The sequence below is a fragment of the Pecten maximus genome, chromosome 6 (genome assembly GCF_902652985.1).
Source record: "Pecten maximus chromosome 6, xPecMax1.1, whole genome shotgun sequence".
NCBI classification, from domain to species: Eukaryota; Metazoa; Mollusca; class Bivalvia; order Pectinida; family Pectinidae; genus Pecten; species Pecten maximus.
Genome location: NC_047020.1, coordinates 9035000 through 9060685, shown reverse-complemented (window position 1 = coordinate 9060685; position 25686 = coordinate 9035000). Strand labels below are relative to the sequence as shown.

General features: G+C 35.6%; 2 protein-coding genes across 7 annotated transcripts in view; both read right to left on the bottom strand.

Annotated features, from left to right (window-relative positions):
* Nucleotides 1–6743: 6743 nt before the first annotated feature.
* On the bottom strand, nucleotides 6744–12498 carry LOC117328890. 2 transcript variants are annotated; one of them, XM_033886491.1, is made up of 9 exons: nucleotides 12373–12486; nucleotides 11822–12110; nucleotides 10983–11096; nucleotides 9942–10036; nucleotides 9347–9470; nucleotides 8947–9032; nucleotides 8220–8497; nucleotides 7678–7952; nucleotides 6744–7337 (listed from the first exon to the last, which is right to left on the bottom strand). In XM_033886491.1, the coding sequence occupies exons 2-9, from the start codon at nucleotides 12102–12104 to the stop codon at nucleotides 7168–7170; spliced, it is 1425 nt and encodes a 474-aa protein (XP_033742382.1). In that variant the 5' UTR covers nucleotides 12105–12110; nucleotides 12373–12486; the 3' UTR covers nucleotides 6744–7167. The 2 variants fall into 2 exon arrangements, with proteins under 2 accessions (XP_033742382.1, XP_033742381.1); XM_033886490.1 differs by having other exon boundaries at nucleotides 6745–7337; nucleotides 11822–12120; nucleotides 12373–12498.
* Nucleotides 12499–23123: 10625 nt separating this feature from the next.
* LOC117328889 (protocadherin-9-like) overlaps nucleotides 23124–25686 on the bottom strand; it is a 49572-nt gene continuing 47009 nt past the window's right edge. For all 5 annotated transcript variants that reach the window (XM_033886489.1, XM_033886485.1, XM_033886487.1 and 2 more), the window contains one exon: nucleotides 23124–24714. The gene's annotated coding sequence lies outside the window, so the exon portion shown is untranslated. The remainder of the gene's footprint in view (nucleotides 24715–25686) is intronic.

Below are 25686 nucleotides of genomic sequence, written 5' to 3'. Positions count from 1 at the left end.
GCTTCAGAATATTTTGTGTTTTCATGTTGCTGCTTCAGAAATGTTTTGATGCGCTTAATGCTGCTTCTTCAGAATATTTAGTGTTGTAATGCTGATTGTATAGTGTGGGTATGACCGTATTCAATTTCCATCCTAATTATATTATACAGCTTCTGCTTGATTCAAATGTGTTTTTTTTAGTTCTTAACAAGTGATACTTGTATCTTATTGTAAACTACACCTTTGCAATATAACAGTGTGTGTATATTTTTTTTGTCTGCATTAATTAAGCTTTTTTATATTGCAACTCATTTAACATTAATTTTCTATTCCACATAATGTTTTGTAACGTTGTTCTAATTTGAAGTTTTACTTACGTTTGTCGGAAAATAGCTTTTAATAACTAATTTATTAATGTCTGCTTTTTGTATTGTTCAATAAATAAATAAATGAATAAATATTGATTGTTAATACATGTATATCTAAATACATACTTTCTGTTAAGGACACTTGTTTATGTCCCAAGGGCAACATGGTTGTTAACATCGCGGGTTGTAATTTTGAAGTGTGCAAACGGTCTCACACAACTAATTCAGCCAACCAGCTGGTGTTTCGCCTGTACCAAGTCCCTGAAGAAAATGTGTTTCTTAGGTTTGTAGCTATTTCCTGAGTAAATAACACATGCAATGGTTACTTTCTATATACGAGAATAAAGAGTTGTGTCTTAAGACAAATATATATTCCTGGTATAAATAAAAAGATGTAGGATCCCAGGTGTAAAAAGGCGGGAATTCCCCAGATGGGGTTTCCCCAGTCCACTATAAATATCAGGGTCACTGTCTTCCAGGTGCTGGTGTGCTCTTATATGCTATTAAACTTATCCAATTACATCAACTTTCCGGTCGGGGAAATCTCCACACTTTCATTTGATATGAAGTTCATAACATTTGAACCTCAAATGAGCGATTGATTGAGGGGATGGAGTCATTGGTAATATCATATTGTGAAATTAGTTGTGCGAGACCTGCTACCTCGTGGCAATTACGCAGTTTCCTCCCTTGACAAGAAATCTTTTCTACTGACGGAAACGAAAAGAGAGAAATGTCAGAATTTTGTAGCAGTGTCGCTAGTGTGTGGTGTGGAAGTTATGTACAGAACGTATTGTAAGTTAGATGAAAGATAATCTAGGTGCATTTTTACTTCAAGTATATTACGCGTAAAGATAAAAATGTCTGCAATATTTACAAATATATACGCGGATATTACTCCCGAGTTCCAAGAACTTTGCACGCGCTCGTTTCCTTTCCCCAGTGTTATACAGAAAGTATGTGACATGACAGGAGCTGTATTTATTCATGACCGTCAACCAAAACTAGCAGGAAATTGGCAGACAATGAAGACTGTCCATGATCTGTTGTCTGGATTGGTTCTTTATTACAAAGTGGTGAATGAATTTGATTTGGGTGTTAGATCTTCTCGTGGAAAAGCATCACAGCCATCTGAGCATGAAGAACTGTTGATTCCAGGAGTAGAAGTAGGATCGCAAGCTGCAACTGGTCCGTCATCTAACATAATAAATAAGAGAATCTATCACGGAGAAGGATATCAAGCAAACAGACAACACCATGATGTAGAGGATGACTCGGAAATGCATTACAGAGATGTACAGGTGATAACACTGACCGAAGTAGAGAGTGATTCTGAGGACAAAAAAAATGTTTGTGACAATGTTGGTGATATTGATCTCAACAATTTATCTCCACAGTCATGGCACTCGCCAGTAAGACACGTTAGTAATGACTTCGAACACGCAGCATCCGAGACAAGTGTGATACATGTCGTAGAACCAGAAAACAATTATGGAACAGATTTAGAGTTAAATAAGGATTCGGTACAGTTTCAAGGAAGTAATAAAGAAACATTGGCATGTTCGGAATGTAGCTACACCACACAATGCAGTCGTAACCTCCTTCATCATAGGGTACGTGTGCATTTGAGACCATGGAAGTGCAGGAGTTGTGACAAGGGATTTGGACTTCAGAAAGATTTGCAACAACATTACAAGTCGTTGAGATCTTGTAGAGTTTACAAGAGGCCACTGAGAGAGCCTCCTGGGCGGCCGATACCTCCTGTAAAACCGTTCTATACTGTTGTGAGCCAGGAGTCCACCAATACTGAGGCTACAATTACTGAAGAGGATACCCTCAGCTGCTCAAAGACAACCACCAAAGGACCTGACAAATCTGAAGTACAAGAAATGGGTACAAATTCTTCAGATAATCACAAAAAATATAACGCAGATGAAAGTCTTGAAAAGCAAGTTTCTGGGATCATCAAACTTGAACCTTTTGATTATGAAAGTTGCGGGGAGACGTCAAAGGAATCCTGCACCAGTGATAGGCCAGTAAGTTACCCCAAAACAAATATCACTGACAGCGTTTCTGGTGCCACAAAGGTAATAAAAAATGAGCAGTGTGAAGTGGACGAAACTGATCAGTATACAACTTCACCAGACCATGATGACTGTAGTAATAATATCATTCAGGCTAGTGGGTTCCTTGATGGAGCAAATGTAGGTTCAAGCTCAAGAAAAATAACTATCCACCCTCATCAATGTCTTTGGACTAATTCCAGATCTGCTCGATCATCTTTACTAGTGCCACACCCAGATTCTGCTCCTGTAGACAATTTGCAAATAAATTCTACAAACAGAGGCAGCATGTGTACTGATCAAGATGTCACTGTGCCATGGTCAGGAGATGCAGTTGGTGTTTCTCAGCCTCGCTTGACGTCAATCAACTTGGTACAACCGATCGTAGGCTGTGAGCCTGAAACTCCATTGATTTCATGTTCTTCATGTGACTACAAAGCAGACACAACAAAGAAAGTAGATGATCATATCCACCGTGTGCATTTCAAAAGATTTCAGTGTTCAAAATGTCCGGCTTTGTTTGGACTTCCAAAAGATCTAACAAGGCATTATCGCAAAACACATAAGATGTTTATCGAGAGTCAAAGACGAGGTCGCAAAGCAAACAGCCAGTGGCCTTATTAATCAGAAATGGTCAGATTCTGTTGTAGAATGAAGCAAATTAAGTTCAACATGTCAGCATTTGTTAAACCTAACCTCAATACTAGCTGATCTAGCTTCAAGGCTAAGTTTTATCATTATCTTGTCAATTATTTATATGTTTGAAATACTCATTATCTGCTGTAACAGTGGTTCTGAAATTGTAAGACTGTTAACTCCTATATTGATTGTCATCTCAGCTATTAGATGACTAAAGTGTTTAATTAATGCACCTATAATGACACTCTGAAGATAACATGGACACCAAAATGCCTATTACATGTATTTCTTTACAAAGAACCATGTACCATATGTCTACATGTATAGAAACCACTATCTAAAATCTCTTGAGGTGCTCTTTTCAATACAGTAATAAGTATGATTGATTTCTTTTTGCTTCATATATACTAACTGTTTTTTAAAACATGGCATGATTTATTTAACTTAGTTTTACTAGTCGCATGTACAGAGTACACCATATGTAGTTGACAATACACAAACAATTTTGAATTTCTTAGTTTGCTGTAGAGCTGGGTGACATCAGCATTTTGTAATGATCATATATTATACATGTATACATAGATGGGTTCTAAAGTTGCAATTAGCTTGTCTTGTGGAGGATGTATTTTTAAACAAGGTAAAATAAAGCTGAATCAAACGATACAAATTTTTCAAACCTTTTTATAATGAAGAAGTTTATTATTAATGTAATGTATAATTGGCTCATGTGAAAGGATTAATGTATCAAGAACTTATAAGGCTTACAGAAAAATGCATTTGAAATTATATATTACAAGTTTGTACAATTTTGAAAAAAAAATTTGAAGGTGAGCAATTACATGTTCATATTAAACAATAGTTAAGCACTGTATTCATATTACCAGAATGTTTAGTTGAAAATGATAGGTGGTCTATAAAATGTTTTACAGAGTTGTTATCAAAATGAGCATAAGGTATGCACTAATTTGTTTTTTTATGCAGTGCTATGCACATGTCCATGATAAAAATGTTTTATTATTCAGAACAATTAATACATTGCTGGTCTAGAACCCCTTCCATTTAACACCAACTAACACCACCACCCCCCAAAAATATACATGTATGATCAATTGATATTTTTCCCTCTTTGAATTTTGAAACTACTTATTTGAATAAGTTAAAAGTTTGCCTTTCTGTTGTGAACTATTATTGTCAGTGCAATTTAGGTGCATTGTATAATTAATTGTCTGCATCCTGGTCAACTATATTTATAACATATATACCTATGATCCGTCCTTATATTCATCTTTTTTATATACATCCTCATCTTTATATTTACTGAAGTTTTGATCATAAGATTGACAACAGTGCATTGTGTTTATTTCATTTCTATTAAAGTTCTGATTAAAGATAATTTGTGTGTGTGTTTTTTGGGGTTTTTTTTGTGGATAAAGGGAGAGAACTCGAACAACATTGTTTACTTGCTGATTGATTGATGGGGTTGTTTACTTGCCAATCCCAGGTGACCATATATATATATATAACCAGACACGAGAAAAGTCATTTAATTGGCTCATTAATTCCAATTCTTTTCTTAAGTTTCATATTCATAACCAGTAATGTTTATTACCATCATGCAAGTTATAAGCTATCTGTGTAAAGTAACACAATTTACATATTAGTTATCTAGATCTGTTTACATTAAAATAAGTTACATCTTATAGTTATCTGTGTAAAGTCACATAAGTTACATCTTGGTTATCTGTGTAAAGTCACATAAGTTACATCTTGGTTATCTGTGTAAAGTAACATAAGTTACATCTTAGTTATCTGTGTAAAGTAACATAAGTTACATCTTATAGTTATCTGTGTAAAGTAACATAAGTTACATCTTATAGTTATCTGTGTAAAGTAACATAAGTTACATCTTAGTTATCTGTGTAAAGTAACATAAGTTACATCTTATAGTTATCTGTGTAAAGTAACATAAGTTACATCTTAGTTATCTGTGTAAAGTAACATAAGTTACATCTTATAGTTATCTGTGTAAAGTAACATAAGTTACATCTTAGTTATCTGTGTAAAGTTACATAAGTTACATCTTATAGTTATCGGTGTAAAGTAACATAAGTTACATCTTAGTTATCTGTGTAAAGTAACATAAGTTACATCTTAGTTATCTGTGTAAAGTAAAATAAGTTACATCTTAGTTATCTGTGTAAAGTTACATCTTAGTTATCTGTGTAAAGTAACATAAGTTACATCTTATAGTTATCTGTGTAAAGTAACATAAGTTACATCTTAGTTATCTGTGTAAAGTAACATAATTTACATCTTATAGTTATCGGTGTAAAGTAACATAAGTTACATCTTAGTTATCTGTGTAAAGTAACATAAGTTACATCTTAGTTATCTGTGTAAAGTAAAATAAGTTACATCTTAGTTATCTGTGTAAAGTAAAATAAGTTACATCTTAGTTATCTGTGTAAAGTAACATAAGTTACATCTTAGTTATCTGTGTAAAGTAACATAAGTTACATCTTAGTTATCTGTGTAAAGTAACATAAGTTACATCTTAGTTATCTGTGTAAAGTAACATAAGTTACATCTTAGTTATCTGTGTAAAGTAACATAAGTTACATCATAGTTATCTGTGTAAAGTAACACAAGTTACATCTTAGTTATCTGTGTAAAGTAACATAAGTTACATCGTAGTTATCTGTGTAAAGTAACACAATTTACATCTTAGTTATCTGTGTAAAGTAACATAAGTTACATCTTAGTTATTTGTGTTAAGTAACATTAGTTACATCTTAGTTATCTGTGTAAAGTAACATAAGTTACATCATAGTTATTTGTGTAAAGTAACATAAGTTACATCATAGTTATCTGTGTAAAGTAACATAAGTTACATCATAGTTATTTGTGTTAAGTAACAAGTTACATCTTAGTTATCTGTGTAAAGTAACATAAGTTACATCTTAGTTATCTGTGTAAAGTAACATAAGTTACATCATAGTTATTTGTGTTAAGTAACAAGTTACATCTTAGTTATCTGTGTAAAGTAACATAAGTTACATCTTAGTTATCTGTGTAAAGTAACATAAGTTACATCTTAGTTATCTGTGTAAAGTAAAATAAGTTACATCTTAGTTATCTGTGTAAAGTAACATAAGTTACATCATAGTTATTTGTGTTAAGTAACATTAGTTACATCTTAGTTATCTGTGTAAAGTAACATAAGTTACATCTTAGTTATCTGTGTAAAGTAACATAAGTTACATCTTAGTTATCTGTAAAGTAACAAAAGTTACATCATAGTTATTTGTGTTAGTAACATAAGTTTCATCTTATAGTTATTTGTGTTAAGTAACATAAGTTACATCATAGTTATTTGTGTTAAGTAACATAAGTTACATCTTAGTTATCTGTGTAAAGTAACATAAGTTACATCTTAGTTATCTGTGTAAAGTAACATAAGTTACATCTTAGTTATCTGTGTAAAGTAACATAAGTTACATCATAGTTATTTTGTGTAAAGTAACATAAGTTACATCTAAGTTATCTGTGTAAAGTAACATAAGTTACATCTTAGTTATTTGTGTAAAGTAACATAAGTTACATCTTAGTTATTTGTGTAAAGTAACCTAAGTTACATCGTATAGTTATTTGTGTAAAGTAATAAGTTACATCTTAGTTATCTGTGTAAAGTAACATAAGTTACATCTTAGATATCTGTGTACAGATGAAATAGATTTGCATACTCATAATTAATAATTTCAATAAATTTCATAATGTTTAAAATTGGATTTCAAACAAACGTAATTAAGGACTGTGTCACTGTTAGAATGAATTTCAAAGTGACAGATAAGCAACCAGCAGTGTCCGCCTAAGAGGCTATAGATTTAATAACCGACAACAACAGTGAACTTGTATTGGCTCCTACACGCTTTGGGACAGTTGGTAGACCGTTGATATTTTAATACGTAATTCCCCAAAAATATCGTGTAATTTCATCAGAAAACAGTTCCTTACGTTGAACTTGTTTATGCGTTCACGTACACGTACGACAGTATGGTCAGTAATTTAAGAAATCACAATTTCTTTTTTGCTAAGTGCAATCTTTGGTGCGGCATGCCCTAACGTTTAGAGCGACTGCTCCTCTGTACGGGAGTGAAGGAGAAGGCGGAAGGTCTACGTGTTGTTGCCAGGCTGTGTCCTGTAACAGTCTCGGCGTCCTTGTGGGCTGTCTGGACGTTGGATCCCAGCGTCCTTCCTCGAATCTTAGACACCATTAGGTCAGACATACCTGAGGACAATGAGGAAATTGTTTATATGACTGATACAATCTGTTTTTGATTTGCATAAAATGTGAAAGTTACTGAATGTATATTGGCATGAGTTTATCTGACATAGAGTCAGTCCAAGGCTTTGGTAGATGAATTACAACTACAATGTACATTTGACTTGCATATCTCTGGCTCCAGTGACACCCGGAATATTTACGTCTTTGTTGTATATTTGGTCTTTTCCTATTGAAAATTTTGATTAGCAACAGGATGTTATTTGTTTGGTTTTTGTATAGAGTAGTCCTGTGTGTATATGATATGCTATCAGTATCAATGCTAACCCAGTATATGAACACCTACATGTATTTTCCATGTGGTGGTGATGTCCACGAGCGACAGGTGACTGTTGCGACTGCTCAGGGCTCTCGTCAGGTTCTGGTTCATCTTCCTCATTCTCAGAATCCTCCTCCTGTGGCGGGGGAGGTTCGTCATGCCCACCAGTAGCAGAATCCATATCCAACTGGTCCTCCTCGGCGTCCAACTGTGCGTCCTGAGCTGTGAAAATCTCACCCATGGCTGGCTGTAATTTCTCTGGCTCCTTGTACAGGCGGGATAGGTCAGTTAGCTTCACACACCTTAAAGTATACATACAATTTAGCTCCACTGAAATAAGAACAACATGATCAAACACATACAGACGAGTGTGAAAGAGGGTCTTGTTGGGTATGGGAAAGCAGAGTTCATTCTAAGCCATTTACTTGCATTTTGGGTGACACTTTGGATTCAACATCAGATAGGTTGTAAGATGGATGTACACGTCTCTACTAATGTAAAACACGAAATACAGTCGTATGTGGTATTCATGGAGGTGACCGTAACTTCACCATCTTATAACAACATACTTGTGAAGTGAAATCCCTCCTCCAATGTGTTCCGCCTCCTGCCCTTCGCTGTCCTCGGCCTCGCTATGACGTCTCTGGTGATCTACGTCCCTGTTAGGGAGATCAATGTGTTTGTTTGAATGTTTCAGAGGTATGATTGTCTCCCCTTGGTTCTGAGACTGCAGGCTACATATTTCATCCATTAATGAGGCGTTCTGTTCCCACATTTGTTCCCGGTGTCTTAGTAGTTGCTCGATTTCCTCTTCAATGTCCAAACTGAACATCTGAGTATCTAGACACTGGAAATAATCGGTAGAGTTAACGACTAGACACACATTCGGGAGAGAAAGGCACGATGCTTTAGAGGTTTGGCAGAATTTGTAATACATTCAGTAAAAGTCACAATATACTAAGACATTGCGTGGCCACTGAGGTTCTGGTGAAGACGCTTTTCAGGATATGTCTTGCTTTCATTAATGCGATGAGTATAATTTGGTATGTATGTATTGTATAACAACGTTCGTTGGTCGTTTTCTTAATGGAGATCTGTATGAGGATTCTGTAAATTCTTTTAAATAAGATATTTCATTAATAATTTAAGCAACAATTTACTACACAATATGTATTATTTTATTCCCTATTTTCGGACTATCGGGCCTTTGGACTAGTGGGCCTTCGGACTAAAGATCATTAGGAATATAAGGTTTCCCTTAACGGCACATAAAAAAGAAGGGCGATTCTTACAAACCTTCTCGGATTCTGCGCGGAGTTCGGATTCTATTCCTATGGCCCTGATGGTGTCAGTGATACTCTCCCTCTCTGTGTCACCTAAACCTGTAACGAAATCATTTCTACAAAATTGGCACATCAAGATTCCAGGGGTTTTATGATTATTGTGAAGGGAAGGGAAGTTATGGAAAACGTTACCGTTTAATTTCAAAGATGTTGTTTGTCTTACTCGGTATTTGAGCGTAATTTTAGTAGCACATCATTTCTTCAATATCTTGTTAAACTAAATAAAGCGTGTAAATAAAGCGTGTCTAGCCTTTCACACATCACAATATAGCGGCCATGTGAGAAATGTCTGTACCATCAACCCCAGACGGTACCAACTCTAGTTCCAGTATAAGTTTAAGTTATGAACGTACCTTGTCCACCATATTTTAGGAGACTTTTGAACCGCGAGACTATCTGGTCGTTGACTCCATCAATATCGTCAAGGTAGGCCTTGGTCTCCATCTGACCCTTCCATGCTTCGTCTTTATACATCTCCTGGAGTAAAGAGACAGCGGCTTACAATTACTTATACGACTTCTTATAGGTTACCAAAACAACATATGACGCGATTAAGCTTGTTTCAGATTCCCCACAAACATTCCCCCTTGATTCGAATTCCTATTTTTGGCAGACCCGATTACTTTGGAGCGCGGACAGTCATAACATTAAAAAGGAGATCGCCTTTTTAATATATTGCATAAAATTTATTGTTAAGAAACTCATGTCAGAACCAACCGGAGCCGATTTAAATGTCTGCATTTCAAGGAAATGTGGAACCCCACGGCCCATGAATATATATAAATACACATACGCACGGTGGAGTTTGTGGTCTGGATCCATCCGTTTTGGTTTTGCCAATATCTTACTTTAAATTATTACAAATCCATAAGGCACACGTTATCAAACCTATGAGTTAGATAAGTCACATTTGGTACAGGGACGGAAGTCAAATCCAGACAGACTCACCCACTGCTTTTTAGTGTCCGCCACTTTGTCAGAGTATCGCCTCTTCGCCCTGTCAAGATCGTCCAGCTTTGCGAAGAGGTCACTTCGCGCCCAATCTGGTGTTGACAAAAGGACTATTAATTGTCTATCTGAACAAAATGTTCAATGATAATCAGTTCTCTCGAATGTCAGTGTCTTATGACTTGACGTAATTCATTTTGTTTTGTATGTACCACACTGAGGTAAGCCTTTGTGAGGATCTCACTGAGGTAAGCCTTTGCGATTGTTTAATATGAAATGCCATACGCATCTGCATTCTACATTGTATTAGCATGGACGTAAAGCCTCAGTCCTTACGTTTACAAAACACTTTAGGTCGGTATGTGCACAGACTGACAAGCTAAGGAGTGTCCCCAATCGTCAAACACGTTCGATTGCAATGGAATTATCGATAAGGCTATACATTATCGACCCTGACAGATTTTAGATTTTAATCACTTTCAACATGTATTATATTCTCTGGACTGGCGGTATAATAACACTGACCCCGTGACCCGGTATAACAAACCTTGACCCCGTGACCCGGTATACCAACCCTGGCCCCGTGGTCCGGTATAACAAACCCTGACCCCGTGACCCGGTATAACAAACCCTGACCCCGTGACCCGGTATACCAACCCTGGCCCCGTGATCCGGTATAACAAACCCTGACCCCGTGACCCGGTATACCAACCCTGGCCCCGTGGTCCGGTATAACAGATTTTAATTACTCTTAATATGCGTGACATTCTCTATAAATGGTGGTATAACGACATTGACCCCGTGACCCAGTAAAAGAACCTGACATCTGTAACCCGGTAAAAGGACCCCGACCCCGTTACCCTGACCCCGTGACCTAGTATCAGGAACCTGACATCTGTAACCCGGTAAAAGGACCTCGACCACGTTACCCTGACCCCGTTACTCTGACCCCATGACCTGATATCAGGAACCTGACCCCGTGACCCGGTATAACAAGCTTGACCCCATGACCCGGTTATAAGGATCCTGACTCCGTCTTACCAGTGAGACGTTTCTCTGTCGCCAAATCCTCCTCGTCCCATTGTTGCCGACTCGAAGCAAGTTCTGCCCATGCGTCCTTGGACGACAGGAAGCGTAGTTCTGTGTTGATGTCATCTACGCAGGAATGTTTAAACAGACAACGCATGTATATTACTCTCGATAAAATAACTAGATTCGCGGGATCAAGATTTGGTCAGGTTTCTAAAAATGACTGATCGGTTATACACGTGCATTTCAAAAATGCTTGCTTATTTCACTATTGTGAGGTTCAGAAACAATTTTATTTCAAAATTGAAAACAGGCATAGAATCGATACTGCATTATACAAAGGAAAACATATATGGTTAATTGTCAACGTTAGAACCATAGCTTGATAATGTGTAATAGGAAGGAGTAATGAAAAATAACCTGCTCGCGCAAGAAAAACATTACGACTAGCCTGAGCAGGTAAGGCAATCTAATTAAAATCTAGATGGTCAAACGACATCGCATAAGGAGTCACGTCAGGATGACCTTTTTGATTAACCAATCAAACTACTACTTACAAAATCTTGGAAGTGAATTTCGTATGTGCGAAATAGCATGACTGAAGTGCATAGCATGCATGATCTGTCGATCTGTTTATACAATGTAGCTTTATACATGCTGTACTGAAATGGTTAGCTTCAGATGCATGATGTAACGAATGGGTGAGATCACGACATCGAAAAATTAACAATTCGACCTGAAAGTGAAATATGGAGATAACAAAGGTCTTTAAAGGATTTTAATTATATTACTGGTAAGGTGACCTCATTACCCTTTACTTGTATAAAAGATAAGGCTGCATAATCACTTACTCTTTTCTCGCTGTAGTTCTTCATTCATGCGGTCAAGGTCAAGCATCCGACTTCTGTTGTCTTGCACGTGTGTGTCTATGGCCGCCAAGGTCATTTGGAACTGATGCATATTGCTAGACATCTGTTGTATCTTGTTCCCAGCTTCCTTCAACCCATTTCGACGCTTTTCTAGGTTAGCGTTCAGGTCAAGGTTTACTTCTCGGAGGTTGTCGATTTTGCCACGGAGGTCCATAATGGACTCGCTAGGAACCTCCAAATCGTCCTTGACCTCTTCGGACGACATGTCGATCTGGGAAGTACTGGATTTTAAAGTTGACCTATAGATCTAGTATGCCTTGGATTCATCGAAAGGTATTAATATATTGTCTTATTTCGTAAAAGTACGGCTTACAAGAGATATAAGCCTAAATTAGAATTAACTAAGATGTTAACGATTAGAATTGCCCGCGAATTCACTGTCAGGCGCAAGACGTTAGACATAATTGCCCGCCAAAATCAGATTAAAATTTTCAAACTTGTGACTAGGGTTACAGTTAACATTCATGACTTACCCCTTGACGACAAGCAAGAGTTAGCTCGCTTAGCTTGGGAAGAGTCTTTCAAAACCACACCGAAATAGCCAACAAAACTTAAATTCCCACAAGATAACGTTGTGCATTATGATGTCATAGAACTGTGCGTAGCATTACTTATGACGTCACAACCAAGGCTTCCAAAGACCAAAGATCGTCCTGACACAAATCTACTCAAAGGTTCCGTAGTTTACGGTATACGTGGGGATTTGTTTGTTTGTTTTTTTGTTTTTATTATTATTACTTCGATTTTTAAGCAGAAGGCACACAGCTGTAAATAAATATACAGCTTAACAAAAGAATGGCTTCTTCAGACGAAAAGAAGAAACAAGAAATACATGGACATAACAAGTATAACTGGGCAATTTCTTATTCCATAATATTTAAACACAAAAGAGAATGCCTGACCGATAATTTTAACTCAAAATCGAATTAACTAAGGTCAACCAAAACTATAGGTTTGTATTATTCGGGTTAAGTCACATTCTCAAAATAAAAACTAGGGAGAAGAATAAATCTGACGAGCCTGTGCACATGCAAATTTCGTAGACATCTGCAAAAAGTGTAATACATGTCAGTCGGATTCGCCATGCAACTTACATAATGTATTTTCATATCATGTGTTTCCAAGATAAGAAATTTTCTTCATATTCCATACGTCCGCCTCAATAAGTCTCAGTGAAACTAAGTGTAGTTATCACATTATATCTTTATTAACTGATATAGTATTTTCCCAATCGGTATGTAAGTTTTCTTAATGAATAAGATTATTGAATCAAATAGCGTCTATCGCCTTTCTCAATACTATATAGTAGTAGCGGCTGATATTTTTTTTTCTATAAATACTAATCAGAAGCAGACGCATGTCTTGATATGAAAAAAATCTGTAGCAGCAGCTATATATCTAAAATACATTTCAAGTTTGTGTTCAACCGTCGTCTGTGCCAGGCCGTAAACTGGACATGTACACACACAAGTGTAGATGTGTAATATATCATAATTATATATTATATATTCGCTGCAGCCTACGAGACACAAATATATATGATTTGAGATGAAGAAATACCTTCACCGTGCCAAAAATCCCTGCCCCTTTGTTGAGCATGTGTTCGGGTTATAAATCAATTTCATATTAAACTTTGATCGGAGTTTTAGGGTGTTTAGATGGTCGTTATGTTTCGCTCCATTTTCCTCGGTCAATACTCGATACACTATTTCCATAATTTCCTCGTCAAATCGGCGAGGCATTGATCACTCGACTACAACAGATAAGGGCTCACACCTCTACCCTCGCGAGAATAACACCATATAGCGGTATTTTTTTTTCTGCTGTGATAAATTCGTGAATTCATGATCACCTTTCAGTATCAGCAAACTGCCACTAATGATCCACCAACAAACTAAACTCAATATATATATTTACTCGGGGTCAACAGTAAACAAATTATGTACGGTGATCCTTATCTCAACTAATTCTCATGATTTTTTTTTTTTTTTTGCAGACTCTTCGCGCGGTTTTTATAAAGCTGTCGATGTATTACGCTTTAGCTTCGTACCGTATGAATGCCATGTTAGGATACACAAGCTCATAAAGTATCAACATTAAAAAATTACAGGATCCAAGATAAGGAGAAAACATTGATTTTTAGATCCCATCGCTGTCATCTCTAACAACAATATTGAATACTTCTGAGAATGCGTTTTTCTGTTTGAGAATGTATCAAATCAATGTCATTTAGGTTGCTTCAGACAATGCTTTTAATTCGTATCGGTTAATATCATGTTCATGTTCATAAAAATATACATTGACCTCGACAAAGTCCATGACTGATAAATCTTAAGGATTGGTATATATATGTATAGTCCAGTCCTGCTAAATTGCAACATGATTTATTTGAGATGGAAATGATGTAGTGTACATAAAATTAAATATCAATATTATTGTTAGATTGTTTTCTTTACATTATTATCACCCACTTCAACAAAATTGATATATTCTTATTTTCGTTCAGAAACAATATTGTATATAAATATGTAATAAATGTTCAAAAATTATTAACGGATTAATAACATGGTTTATTTTTTCAAATAGACGAAACAGATATACACGAAGAATATCAGAAAATACCCGTAATACTATTTATCAGTAAAACACGGAATTTGTTTTTAAGATAATAAATTATTTCTATCATATTTGATAACAATGGCCAGTGTAAGTTAACGTATGAAATAAACACACGCATTTAATTTCTGATATTAAATACTATGAATTAGTATTTGATTAAATAAATCAAGAAATCGGTACCAACAGGCATTGATTTGTAAAAGTTTTACAATACTTCTTCAGCGATTAAATTCATTTATTTGTAAAATATTAAAATACAATTTGCATGACGCGATAGATAGCAAATGTGGAAATCCACCCTTCCTCCCATACGGGCACGTGCATATTGACAACCCTTGATATAGCCGGGATGGTGCATACAAATATATTGTGTTTTATGTTCTTCTGGTGAATTTTTTAAGGAAATAAAAATGAAAAGTCGCCAACTGAAATTTCTAGTATGTCAAACAATGGTTAGATCAATTCTAAATCGCTGGATGCTCAGCAGGGACAGAAATTTTAAGATTAATAATTATGTTTTCACAGCATAATGTTATTTACAAAACAAATTAACCATGCAACAAATATCAATGCCTAATGCTTTTTTTTAAATTAGTAATTCACGTTTATCAAAGAATGCTTCATCATGAAAACATCCATACAATGTATTTTGGAACACAAAACTGTTAGTACTGAACACAAACCTGAGAGTAGAGAACACAAACCTGAGAGTAGAGAACACAAACCTGAGAGTAGAGAACACAAGCCTGAGAGTAGAGAACACAAAACTAAGAGTAGAGAACACAAACCTGAGAGTAGAGAACACAAAACCGAGAGTATAGAACACAAACCTGAGAGTAGAGAACACAAACCTGAGAGTAGAAAACACAAACCTGAGAGTAGAGAACACAAAACTGAGAGTAGAGAACACAAACCTGAGAGTAGAGAACATAAAACCTGAGAGTAGAGAACACAAATCTGAGAGTAGAGAACACAAACCTGAGAGTAGATAACACAAACCTGAGAGTAGAGAACACAAACCTGAGAATAGAGAACACAAAACTGAGAGTAGAGAACACAAAATGAGAGTAGAGAACACAAACTTGAGAGTAGAGAACACAAAACTACACAAAATTGAGAGTAGAGAACACAAAACTGAGAGAAGAGAACATAAACCTGAGAATAGAGAACACAAAACTGAGAGAAGAGAACACAAACCTGAGAGTAGAGAACACAAAACTGAGAGTAGAGAACACAAACCTGAGAGTAGAGAACACAAACCTGAGAGTAGAGAACACAAATCTGAGAGTAGAGAACACAAACCTGAGAGTACAGAATATAAAACTGAGAGTAGAGAACACAAGCCTGAGAGTAGAGAACATAAAACCTGAGTAGAGAACACAAATCTGAGAGTAGAGAACACAAACCTGAGAGTAGATAACACAAACCTGAGAGTAGAGAACACAAACCTGAGAATAGAGAACACAAAACTGAGAGTAGAGAACACAAAACTGAGAGTAGAGAACACAAACCTGAGAGTAGAAAACACAAAACTGAGAGAAGAGAACATAAACCTGAGAATAGAGAACACAAAACTGAGAGAAGAGAACACAAACCTGAGAGTAGAGAACACAAAACTGAGAGTAGAGAACACAAACCTGAGAGAAGAGAACATAAACCTGAGAATAGAGAACACAAAACTGAGAGAAGAGAAAACAAAACTACACAAAACTGAGAGTAGAGAACACAAAACTACACAAAACTGAGAGTAGAGAACACAAAACTGAGAGTAGAGAACACAAACTTGAGTGAAGAAAACACAAAACTGAGAGTAGAGAATATAAAACTGAGAGAAGAGAACACAAACTTGAGTGAAGAAAACACAAAATTGAGAGTAGAGAATATAAAACTGAGAGAAGAGAACACAAAACTACACAAAACTGAGAGTAGAGAAAACAAAACTACACAAAACTGAGAGTAGAGAACACAAAACTGAGAGAAGAGAACACAAAACTGAGAGTAGAGAACACAAAACTACACAAAACTGAGAGTAGAGAAAAAAAAACTGAGAGAAGAGAACACAAACCTGAGAGTAGAGAACACCAAACTACACAAAACTGAGAGTAGAGAACACAAAACTACACAAAACTGAGAGTAGAGAACACAAAACTGAGTAGAGAACACAAACCTGAGAGTAGAGAACACAAAACTGAGAGTAGAGAACACACACCTGAGAGTAGAGAACACAAAATTGAGAGTAGAGAACACAAAACTGAGAGTAGAGAACACAAACCTGAGAGTAGAGAACACAAAACTGAGAGGAGAGAACACAAAACTGAGAGTAGAGAATATAAAACTGAGAGCAGAGAACACAAACCTGAGAGTAGAGAACACAAAACTGAGAGTAGAGAACACAAACCTGAGAGTAGAGAACACAAACCTGAGAGTAGAGTATATAAAACTGAGAGTAGAGAACACAAAACTACACAAAACTGAGAGTAGAGAACACAAAACTACACAAAACTGAGAGTAGAGAACACAAAACTACACAAAACTGAGAGTAGAGAACACAAAACTGAGTAGAGAACACAAACCTGAGAGTAGAGAACACAAAATTGAGAGTAGAGAACACAAACCTGAGAGTAGAGAACACAAAATTGAGAGTAGAGAACACAAAACTGAGAGTAGAGAACACTAACCTGAGAGTAGAGAACACAAAACTGAGAGGAGAGAACACAAAACTGAGAGTAGAGAATATAAAACTGAGAGCAGAGAACACAAACCTGAGAGTAGAGAACACAAACCTGAGAGTAGAGAACACAAACCTGAGAGTAGAGTATATAAAACTGAGAGTAGAGAACACAAACCTGAGAGTAGAGAACACAAAACTACACAAAACTGAGAGTAGAGAACACAAAACTACACAAAACTGAGAGTAGAGAACACAAAACTGAGTAGAGAACACAAACCTGAGAGTAGAGAACAAAAAATTGAGAGTAGAGAACACAAACCTGAGAGTAGAGAACACAAAACTGAGAGTAGAGAACACAAAACTGAGAGTAGAGAACACAAACCTGAGAGTAGAGAACACAAAACTGAGAGTAGAGAACACAAACCTGAGAGTAGAGAACACAAAACTACACAAAACTGAGAGTAGAGAACACAAAACTACACAAAACTGAGAGTAGAGAACACAAAACTACACAAAACTGAGAGTAGAGAACACAAAACTGAGTAGAGAACACAAACCTGAGAGTGAAGAACACAAAATTGAGAGTAGAGAACACAAAACTGAGAGTAGAGAACACAAACCTGAGAGTAGAAAACACAAACCTGAGAGCAGAGAACACAAACCTGAGAGCAGAGAACACAAACCTGAGAGTAGAGAACACAAGCCTGAGAGTAGAGAACACAACCCTGAGAGTAGAGAATATAAAACTGAGAGTAGAGAACACAAACCTGAGAGTACAGAACACAAAACTGAGAGTAGAGAAAACAAATCTGAGAGTAGAGAACACAAACCTGAGAGTAGAGAATATAAAACTGAGAGTAGAGAACACAAAACTGAGAGTACAGAACACAAACCTGAGAGTAGAGAACACAAAATGAGAGTAGAGAACACAAACCTGAGAGTAGAGTATATAAAACTGAGAGTAGAGAACACAAACCTGAGAGTAGAGAACACAAACCTGAGAGTAGAGAACACAAACCTGAGAGTAGAGAACACAAAACTACACAAAACTGAGAGTAGAAAACACAAAACTACACAAAACTGAGAGTAGAGAACACAAAACTACACAAAACTGAGAGTAGAGAACACAAAGCTGAGTAGAGAACACAAACCTGAGAGTAGAGAACACAAAATTGAGAGTAGAGAACACAAACCTGAGAGTAGAGAACACAAAACTGAGCCTAGAGAACACAAACCTCAAAGTAGAGAACACAAAACTGAGAGTAGAGAACATAAAACCTGAGAGTAGAGAACATAAAACCTGAGAGTAGAGAACACAAAACTGAGAGTAGAGAACACAAACCTGAGAGTACAGAATATAAAACTGAGAGTAGAGAACACAAGCCTGAGAGTAGAGAACATAAAACCTGAGAGTAGAGAACACAAATCTGAGAGTAGAGAACACAAACCTGAGAGTAGATAACACAAACCTGAGAGTAGAGAACACAAACCTGAGAATAGAGAACACAAAACTGAGAGTAGAGAACACAAAACTGAGAGTAGAGAACACAAACCTGAGAGTAGAAAACACAAAACTGAGAGAAGAGAACATAAACCTGAGAATAGAGAACACAAAACTGAGAGAAGAGAAAACAAAACTACACAAAACTGAGAGTAGAGAACACAAAACTACACAAAACTGAGAGTAGAGAACACAAAACTGAGAGTAGAGAACACAAACTTGAGTGAAGAAAACACAAAACTGAGAGTAGAGAATATAAAACTGAGAGAAGAGAACACAAACTTGAGTGAAGAAAACACAAAATTGAGAGTAGAGAATATAAAACTGAGAGAAGAGAACACAAAACTACACAAAACTGAGAGTAGAGAAAACAAAACTACACAAAACTGAGAGTAGAGAACACAAAACTGAGAGAAGAGAACACAAAACTGAGAGTAGAGAACACAAAACTACACAAAACTGAGAGTAGAGAAAAAAAAACTGAGAGAAGAGAACACAAACCTGAGAGTAGAGAACACCAAACTACACAAAACTGAGAGTAGAGAACACAAAACTACACAAAACTGAGAGTAGAGAACACAAAACTGAGTAGAGAACACAAACCTGAGAGTAGAGAACACAAAACTGAGAGTAGAGAACACACACCTGAGAGTAGAGAACACAAAATTGAGAGTAGAGAACACAAAACTGAGAGTTGAGAACACAAACCTGAGAGTAGAGAACACAAAACTGAGAGGAGAGAACACAAAACTGAGAGTAGAGAATATAAAACTGAGAGCAGAGAACACAAACCTGAGAGTAGAGAACACAAAACTGAGAGTAGAGAACACAAACCTGAGAGTAGAGAACACAAACCTGAGAGTAGAGTATATAAAACTGAGAGTAGAGAACACAAAACTACACAAAACTGAGAGTAGAGAACACAAAACTACACAAAACTGAGAGTAGAGAACACAAAACTACACAAAACTGAGAGTAGAGAACACAAAACTGAGTAGAGAACACAAACCTGAGAGTAGAGAACACAAAACTGAGAGTAGAGAACACAAACCTGAGAGTAGAGAACACAAAACTGAGAGTAGAGAACACAAAACTGAGAGTAGAGAACACAAACCTGAGAGTAGAGAACACAAAACTGAGAGGAGAGAACACAAAACTGAGAGTAGAGAATATAAAACTGAGAGCAGAGAACACAAACCTGAGAGTAGAGAACACAAACCTGAGAGTAGAGAACACAAACCTGAGAGTAGAGTATATAAAACTGAGAGTAGAGAACACAAACCTGAGAGTAGAGAACACAAAACTACACAAAACTGAGAGTAGAGAACACAAAACTACACAAAACTGAGAGTAGAGAACACAAAACTGAGTAGAGAACACAAACCTGAGAGTAGAGAACAAAAAATTGAGAGTAGAGAACACAAACCTGAGAGTAGAGAACACAAAATTGAGAGTAGAGAACACAAAACTGAGAGTAGAGAACACAAACCTGAGAGTAGAGAACACAAAACTGAGAGTAGAGAACACAAACCTGAGAGTAGAGAACACAAAACTACACAAAACTGAGAGTAGAGAACACAAAACTACACAAAACTGAGAGTAGAGAACACAAAACTACACAAAACTGAGAGTAGAGAACACAAAACTGAGTAGAGAACACAAACCTGAGAGTGAAGAACACAAAATTGAGAGTAGAGAACACAAAACTGAGAGTAGAGAACACAAACCTGAGAGTAGAGAACACAAACCTGAGAGCAGAGAACACAAACCTGAGAGCAGAGAACACAAACCTGAGAGTAGAGAACACAAGCCTGAGAGTAGAGAACACAACCCTGAGAGTAGAGAATATAAAACTGAGAGTAGAGAACACAAACCTGAGAGTACAGAACACAAAACTGAGAGTAGAGAAAACAAATCTGAGAGTAGAGAACACAAACCTGAGAGTAGAGAATATAAAACTGAGAGTAGAGAACACAAAACTGAGAGTACAGAACACAAACCTGAGAGTAGAGAACACAAAATGAGAGTAGAGAACACAAACCTGAGAGTAGAGTATATAAAACTGAGAGTAGAGAACACAAACCTGAGAGTAGAGAACACAAACCTGAGAGTAGAGAACACAAACCTGAGAGTAGAGAACACAAAACTACACAAAACTGAGAGTAGAAAACACAAAACTACACAAAACTGAGAGTAGAGAACACAAAACTACACAAAACTGAGAGTAGAGAACACAAAGCTGAGTAGAGAACACAAACCTGAGAGTAGAGAACACAAAATTGAGAGTAGAGAACACAAACCTGAGAGTAGAGAACACAAAACTGAGAGTAGAGAACACAAACTTGAGAGTAGAGAACACAAACCTGAGAGTAGAGAACACAAACCTGAGAGTAGAGAACACAAACCTGAGAGTAGAGAACACAAACCTGAGAGTAGAAAACACAAAACTGAGAGTAGAGAACACAAACCTGAGAGTAGAGAACACAAAACTGAGAGTAGAGAACACAAGCCTGAGAGTAGAAAACACAAAACTGAGAGTAGAGAACACAAACCTGAGAGTAGAGAACACAAAACTGAGAGTAGAGAATATAAAACCTGAGAGTAGAGAACACAAACCTGAGAGTAGAGAACACAAACCTGAGAGTATAGAACACAAAACTGAGAGTAGAGAACACAAACCTGAGAGTAGAGAACACAAGCCTGAGAGTAGAAAACACAAAACTGAGAGTAGAGAATATAAAACTGAGAGTAGAGAACACAAACCTGAGAGTAGAGAACACAAGCCTGAGAGTAGAGAACACAAAACTGAGAGTAGAGAACACAAAACTGAGAGTAGAGAACACAAACCTGAGAGTAGAGAACACAAGCCTGAGAGTAGAGAACACAAACCTGAGAGTAGAGAACACAAGCCTGAGAGTAGAAAACACAAAACTGAGAGTAGAGAACACAAAACTGAGAGTAGAGAACACAAACCTGAGAGTAGAGAACACAAGCCTGAGAGTAGAGAACACAAAACTGAGAGTAGAGAATATAAAACTGAGAGTAGAGAACATAAAACCTGAGAGTACAGAACACAAACCTGAGAGTAGAGAACACAAAACTGAGAGTAGAGAATATAAAACTGAGAGAAGATAACACAAAACTGAGAGTAGAGAATATAAAACTGAGAGAAGATAACACAAAACTGAGAGTAGAGAACACAAACCTGAGAGTAGAGAACACAAACCTGAGAGTAGAGAATATAAAACTGAGAGTAGAGAACACAAAACTGAGAGTACAGAACACAAACCTGAGAGTAGAGAACACAAAATGAGAGTAGAGAATATAAAACTGAGAGAAGAGAACACAAAACTAAGAGTAGAGAACACAAAACTGAGAGTAGAGAATATAAAACTGAGAGTAGAAAACACAAACCTGAGAGTACAGAACGCAAATATGAGAGTAGAGAACACAAACCTGAGAGTAGAGAACACAAAACTGAGAGTAGAGTACTGTATATAAAACTGAGAGCAGAGAACACAAACCTGAGAGTAGAGAACACAAACCTGAGAGTAGAGAACATAAACCTGAGAGTAGAGAACACAAAACTGAGAGTAGAGAACACAAACCTGAATTACGATGTGTAGTAGGCTACCTGGAGCAGATGTATGGTTCGATTATGGACGAAGAATTGCAACAGGTTGTAGAATGAGAGAATAAACTTAACATGTTGACTGGTCAGGGTAAAGTATTTATTCCAAAGGAAAATGTCAGGTACATGTAGTTAAATATTAAGTGTAGGTATGTCAATCAATTAACAAAATTTTATCTTTTACACATAAACTGTATTTCTTGTTTAACTTATATTACGTTACAATGGGTTGTCTACTGTAGTTTTTTCTACTCTTCGCCAAGTTATTCAACTATAAGGATTGCCCGAATATTTTGATTTGAACCTACCGGTATCACATACACAAAATGCAATGCATTCTCTTTTTTTCTTACATTGTTTTGCTTTCAGATAAAATGATTTTGTTTCTGATTTGAAATTAAAAGTTTACTTTTATTTATTCAAATCAATTTACTCATATATTAATAAAAAAAATCTTTAAATATATGTTACAATGTTTATTGGGATAAAAATGATAATAATGCATTGTTATCCATTCAGTAATCAATCTTAGGGACCTTTTGCTTTAAGTTATTGAGAAGAATTTGGACTTTAAATTTCACAGAAAATTATTACAAAAAAAACGCCAAAAAAATCAGAGTAATCATCAGAAAGCAGTATAATAAACTTATATAATAAACTTATATAATAAACTTCATTCAAGTTTTCTTTTATCTATGAATTTCTGAGTTCTAGTATCTGTAATTTATGTTATTTCAATTATTGCAGAATCACATTTTTTTTCACATCACACATTCCTGTATGATAAAAACAACAAAAAATGTTTTAAATTTACAGTTTTATTACTGTCAACATGAAATGAACATGCGTATCATAACAACAACATTAATATCAAATAACAAACATAAACAGTGGAAACCTGCCCATGTAAACAGCACCAACTTTTAGCTGGTACGGTTTTCTCGTTTTTATTTAAATAAATTACAAACATGTACATTTTACTGACACATGAAGTGGTCTCTAATTGATGAACAATCAAAATTTCCTGACAAATCACAATAATTCCTACAAATACTACATCAGGAACCTTGGAAATTCTTACTCTGAGATCTTAGTAAAACATAACTTTTACACGATATGAAAGTAAAAAATTTCTTGAGTTTATATTTTATCCATTCCATATTTTGAAGAATGAAAGTGAAAGAAAGAATTGAGTGAAATATCCATCTATTTAGACTTGATACTCATCAATACATTGGAATACAATATCATATAGCGGAAATTACAAATCTAAGCAGATTGAGTGAAATGTCTAAATGTATACAACTATGAGTGTATGTATTAAGGGGACATGCTACCTTACTTAATTTGCATTTCCTTTTAAAAAGAATCACCTGTTGAATAAACATGAAACATTTATTCAAAATGTACAGTTTTATTATGTTGACCAATTTAACTGGACATATTTGACAGTTATAAGTAAGGTAGCATACTTAATGATTACAAACATAACAACGATATCATCAGGGCACATCATGTCTGGTTTAACACTGAAATAAACTGTTCACACATCAATATTACTTAACAACCCTCCGGTTTGGGATGGAGACTTCCCACTTTGAATCCTAATTAGACACAAATTATTGGTAATATGTGGATATTGTTTGTAGTTATATCAAATCCAATTAGTCTTAGCTTAAATAAGAGGTCTAAAATAGTATTTTCCTAGGGTTGAAATCGTACCACATTTACTAACAGATCACCTCATCTGTCAATACACTCAATACTTATATAATCTACAGGCTAGAAAGGTACCAACATTCCCCATGGGATTCCAAAAGTTTCTAATATCATTTCATTTAAAAAAAATATTCACTACATTTTATAAACATAGAAAACATGTATTAAACTTTGATTCACAAAGTACCGTTTTATCTCCAATTCTAATTAGACAATAATTTTCACAACAGTAATTTTTTATCAGTAAACCAGAGTTGAGCTGCCTTGCCCTGTGTAAGTATACGGGAACAAATACAGTAATTAGCACCATTTAAAAGTGTAATATCATAGGTATTATATACCAGTACAGTCACAAACTTATAACTTGTGCATCTGCCATTTCACATTAAAAACATTTTCATTGAAGTCCACCAATAGCCTAATCCTTCAGAAGTCCCCACACTGTCCGGTAGGAATTAAATGGTGTACACAGTTCCATGGTAACTGTCAGTAGACCAACCATAGTCCAGATAGATATTCCCAATAACCTGGTATACATTTTTGTTCTACATCTGACCCAGTGGTACAATAGAGGGAACATCTTCAATGATTGTACCAGGTGATGACGGATCCATGGTCATTTTTTAGATATTTTGTGTGAAGTTTATTTAAAGGCTCCATTTTTCTCTTCAAACCTGAAAATACATAAAATTAAATTTCATTAAAAAAACGTTCATGAATAAACAAACTTATGTGATAAATTGACTTGTTCAAAACAAATGCCAAATTTTCACCATATGTATCTGTCAGTCATACATTACATGATAAGTTGTAAAACAATACAAATATTGTATAGCTACCAGTATACACAGTTTGAAGAGTTGTCAATGAAAAAAAAAAGTAAATGTACTAGATTTTGAAATGGACCAGAAAAAGAACAAAATTACGGATATATAAAGTAGCCTCTAATCATTACAGAGATGGCTATCACTGATTATATAAGCTAATTCCTTTTAATAACAATCCTTTGTGACATTACCTAGACAGCTGTTCAACTTGAAAGTTTAGGTATTTAGTATGTAGAGAGAGTTAACCTATGATTATGTAAATCTATTTTAATTGTTTTTTTTGTTTTTACCCCAATTATATTTTATAATAATTGTTTTGTTCTATTACCCCAATTATATTCTATAATTCATTATAATAGCTTTGTTCTGTTACCCCAATTATATTTTATAATAATTGTTTTGTTCTAATACCCCAATTATATTTTATAATTTATTATAATAGTTTTGTTCTATTACCTCAATTATATTTTATAATTTATTATAATAGTTTTGTTCTATTACCCATATTTTAAAACATGTAGTACCTACATTAGTAATAACAGATATTTTGTCTTATTGACAGAGTGGAACAAGATCAGTTTGTTCAGGGATGAGAAAATTATACTTCCAGTGAAAATTCTACAAATTATAACTTATTGATAAGCTATCACAATATTTTTCTTAACACATGGGGTTCAGTAAATAGACATAGCATTGACGCCACGCCGGAAGGTAGCCACCCTGCTTTGTGTATTGGACCTAGCTAAAATGTTGATCAACGTGTATTTAAACAGTTAACGACGGGAAAGTTTCTAAACGCAATGTATCCTTACCATCTGG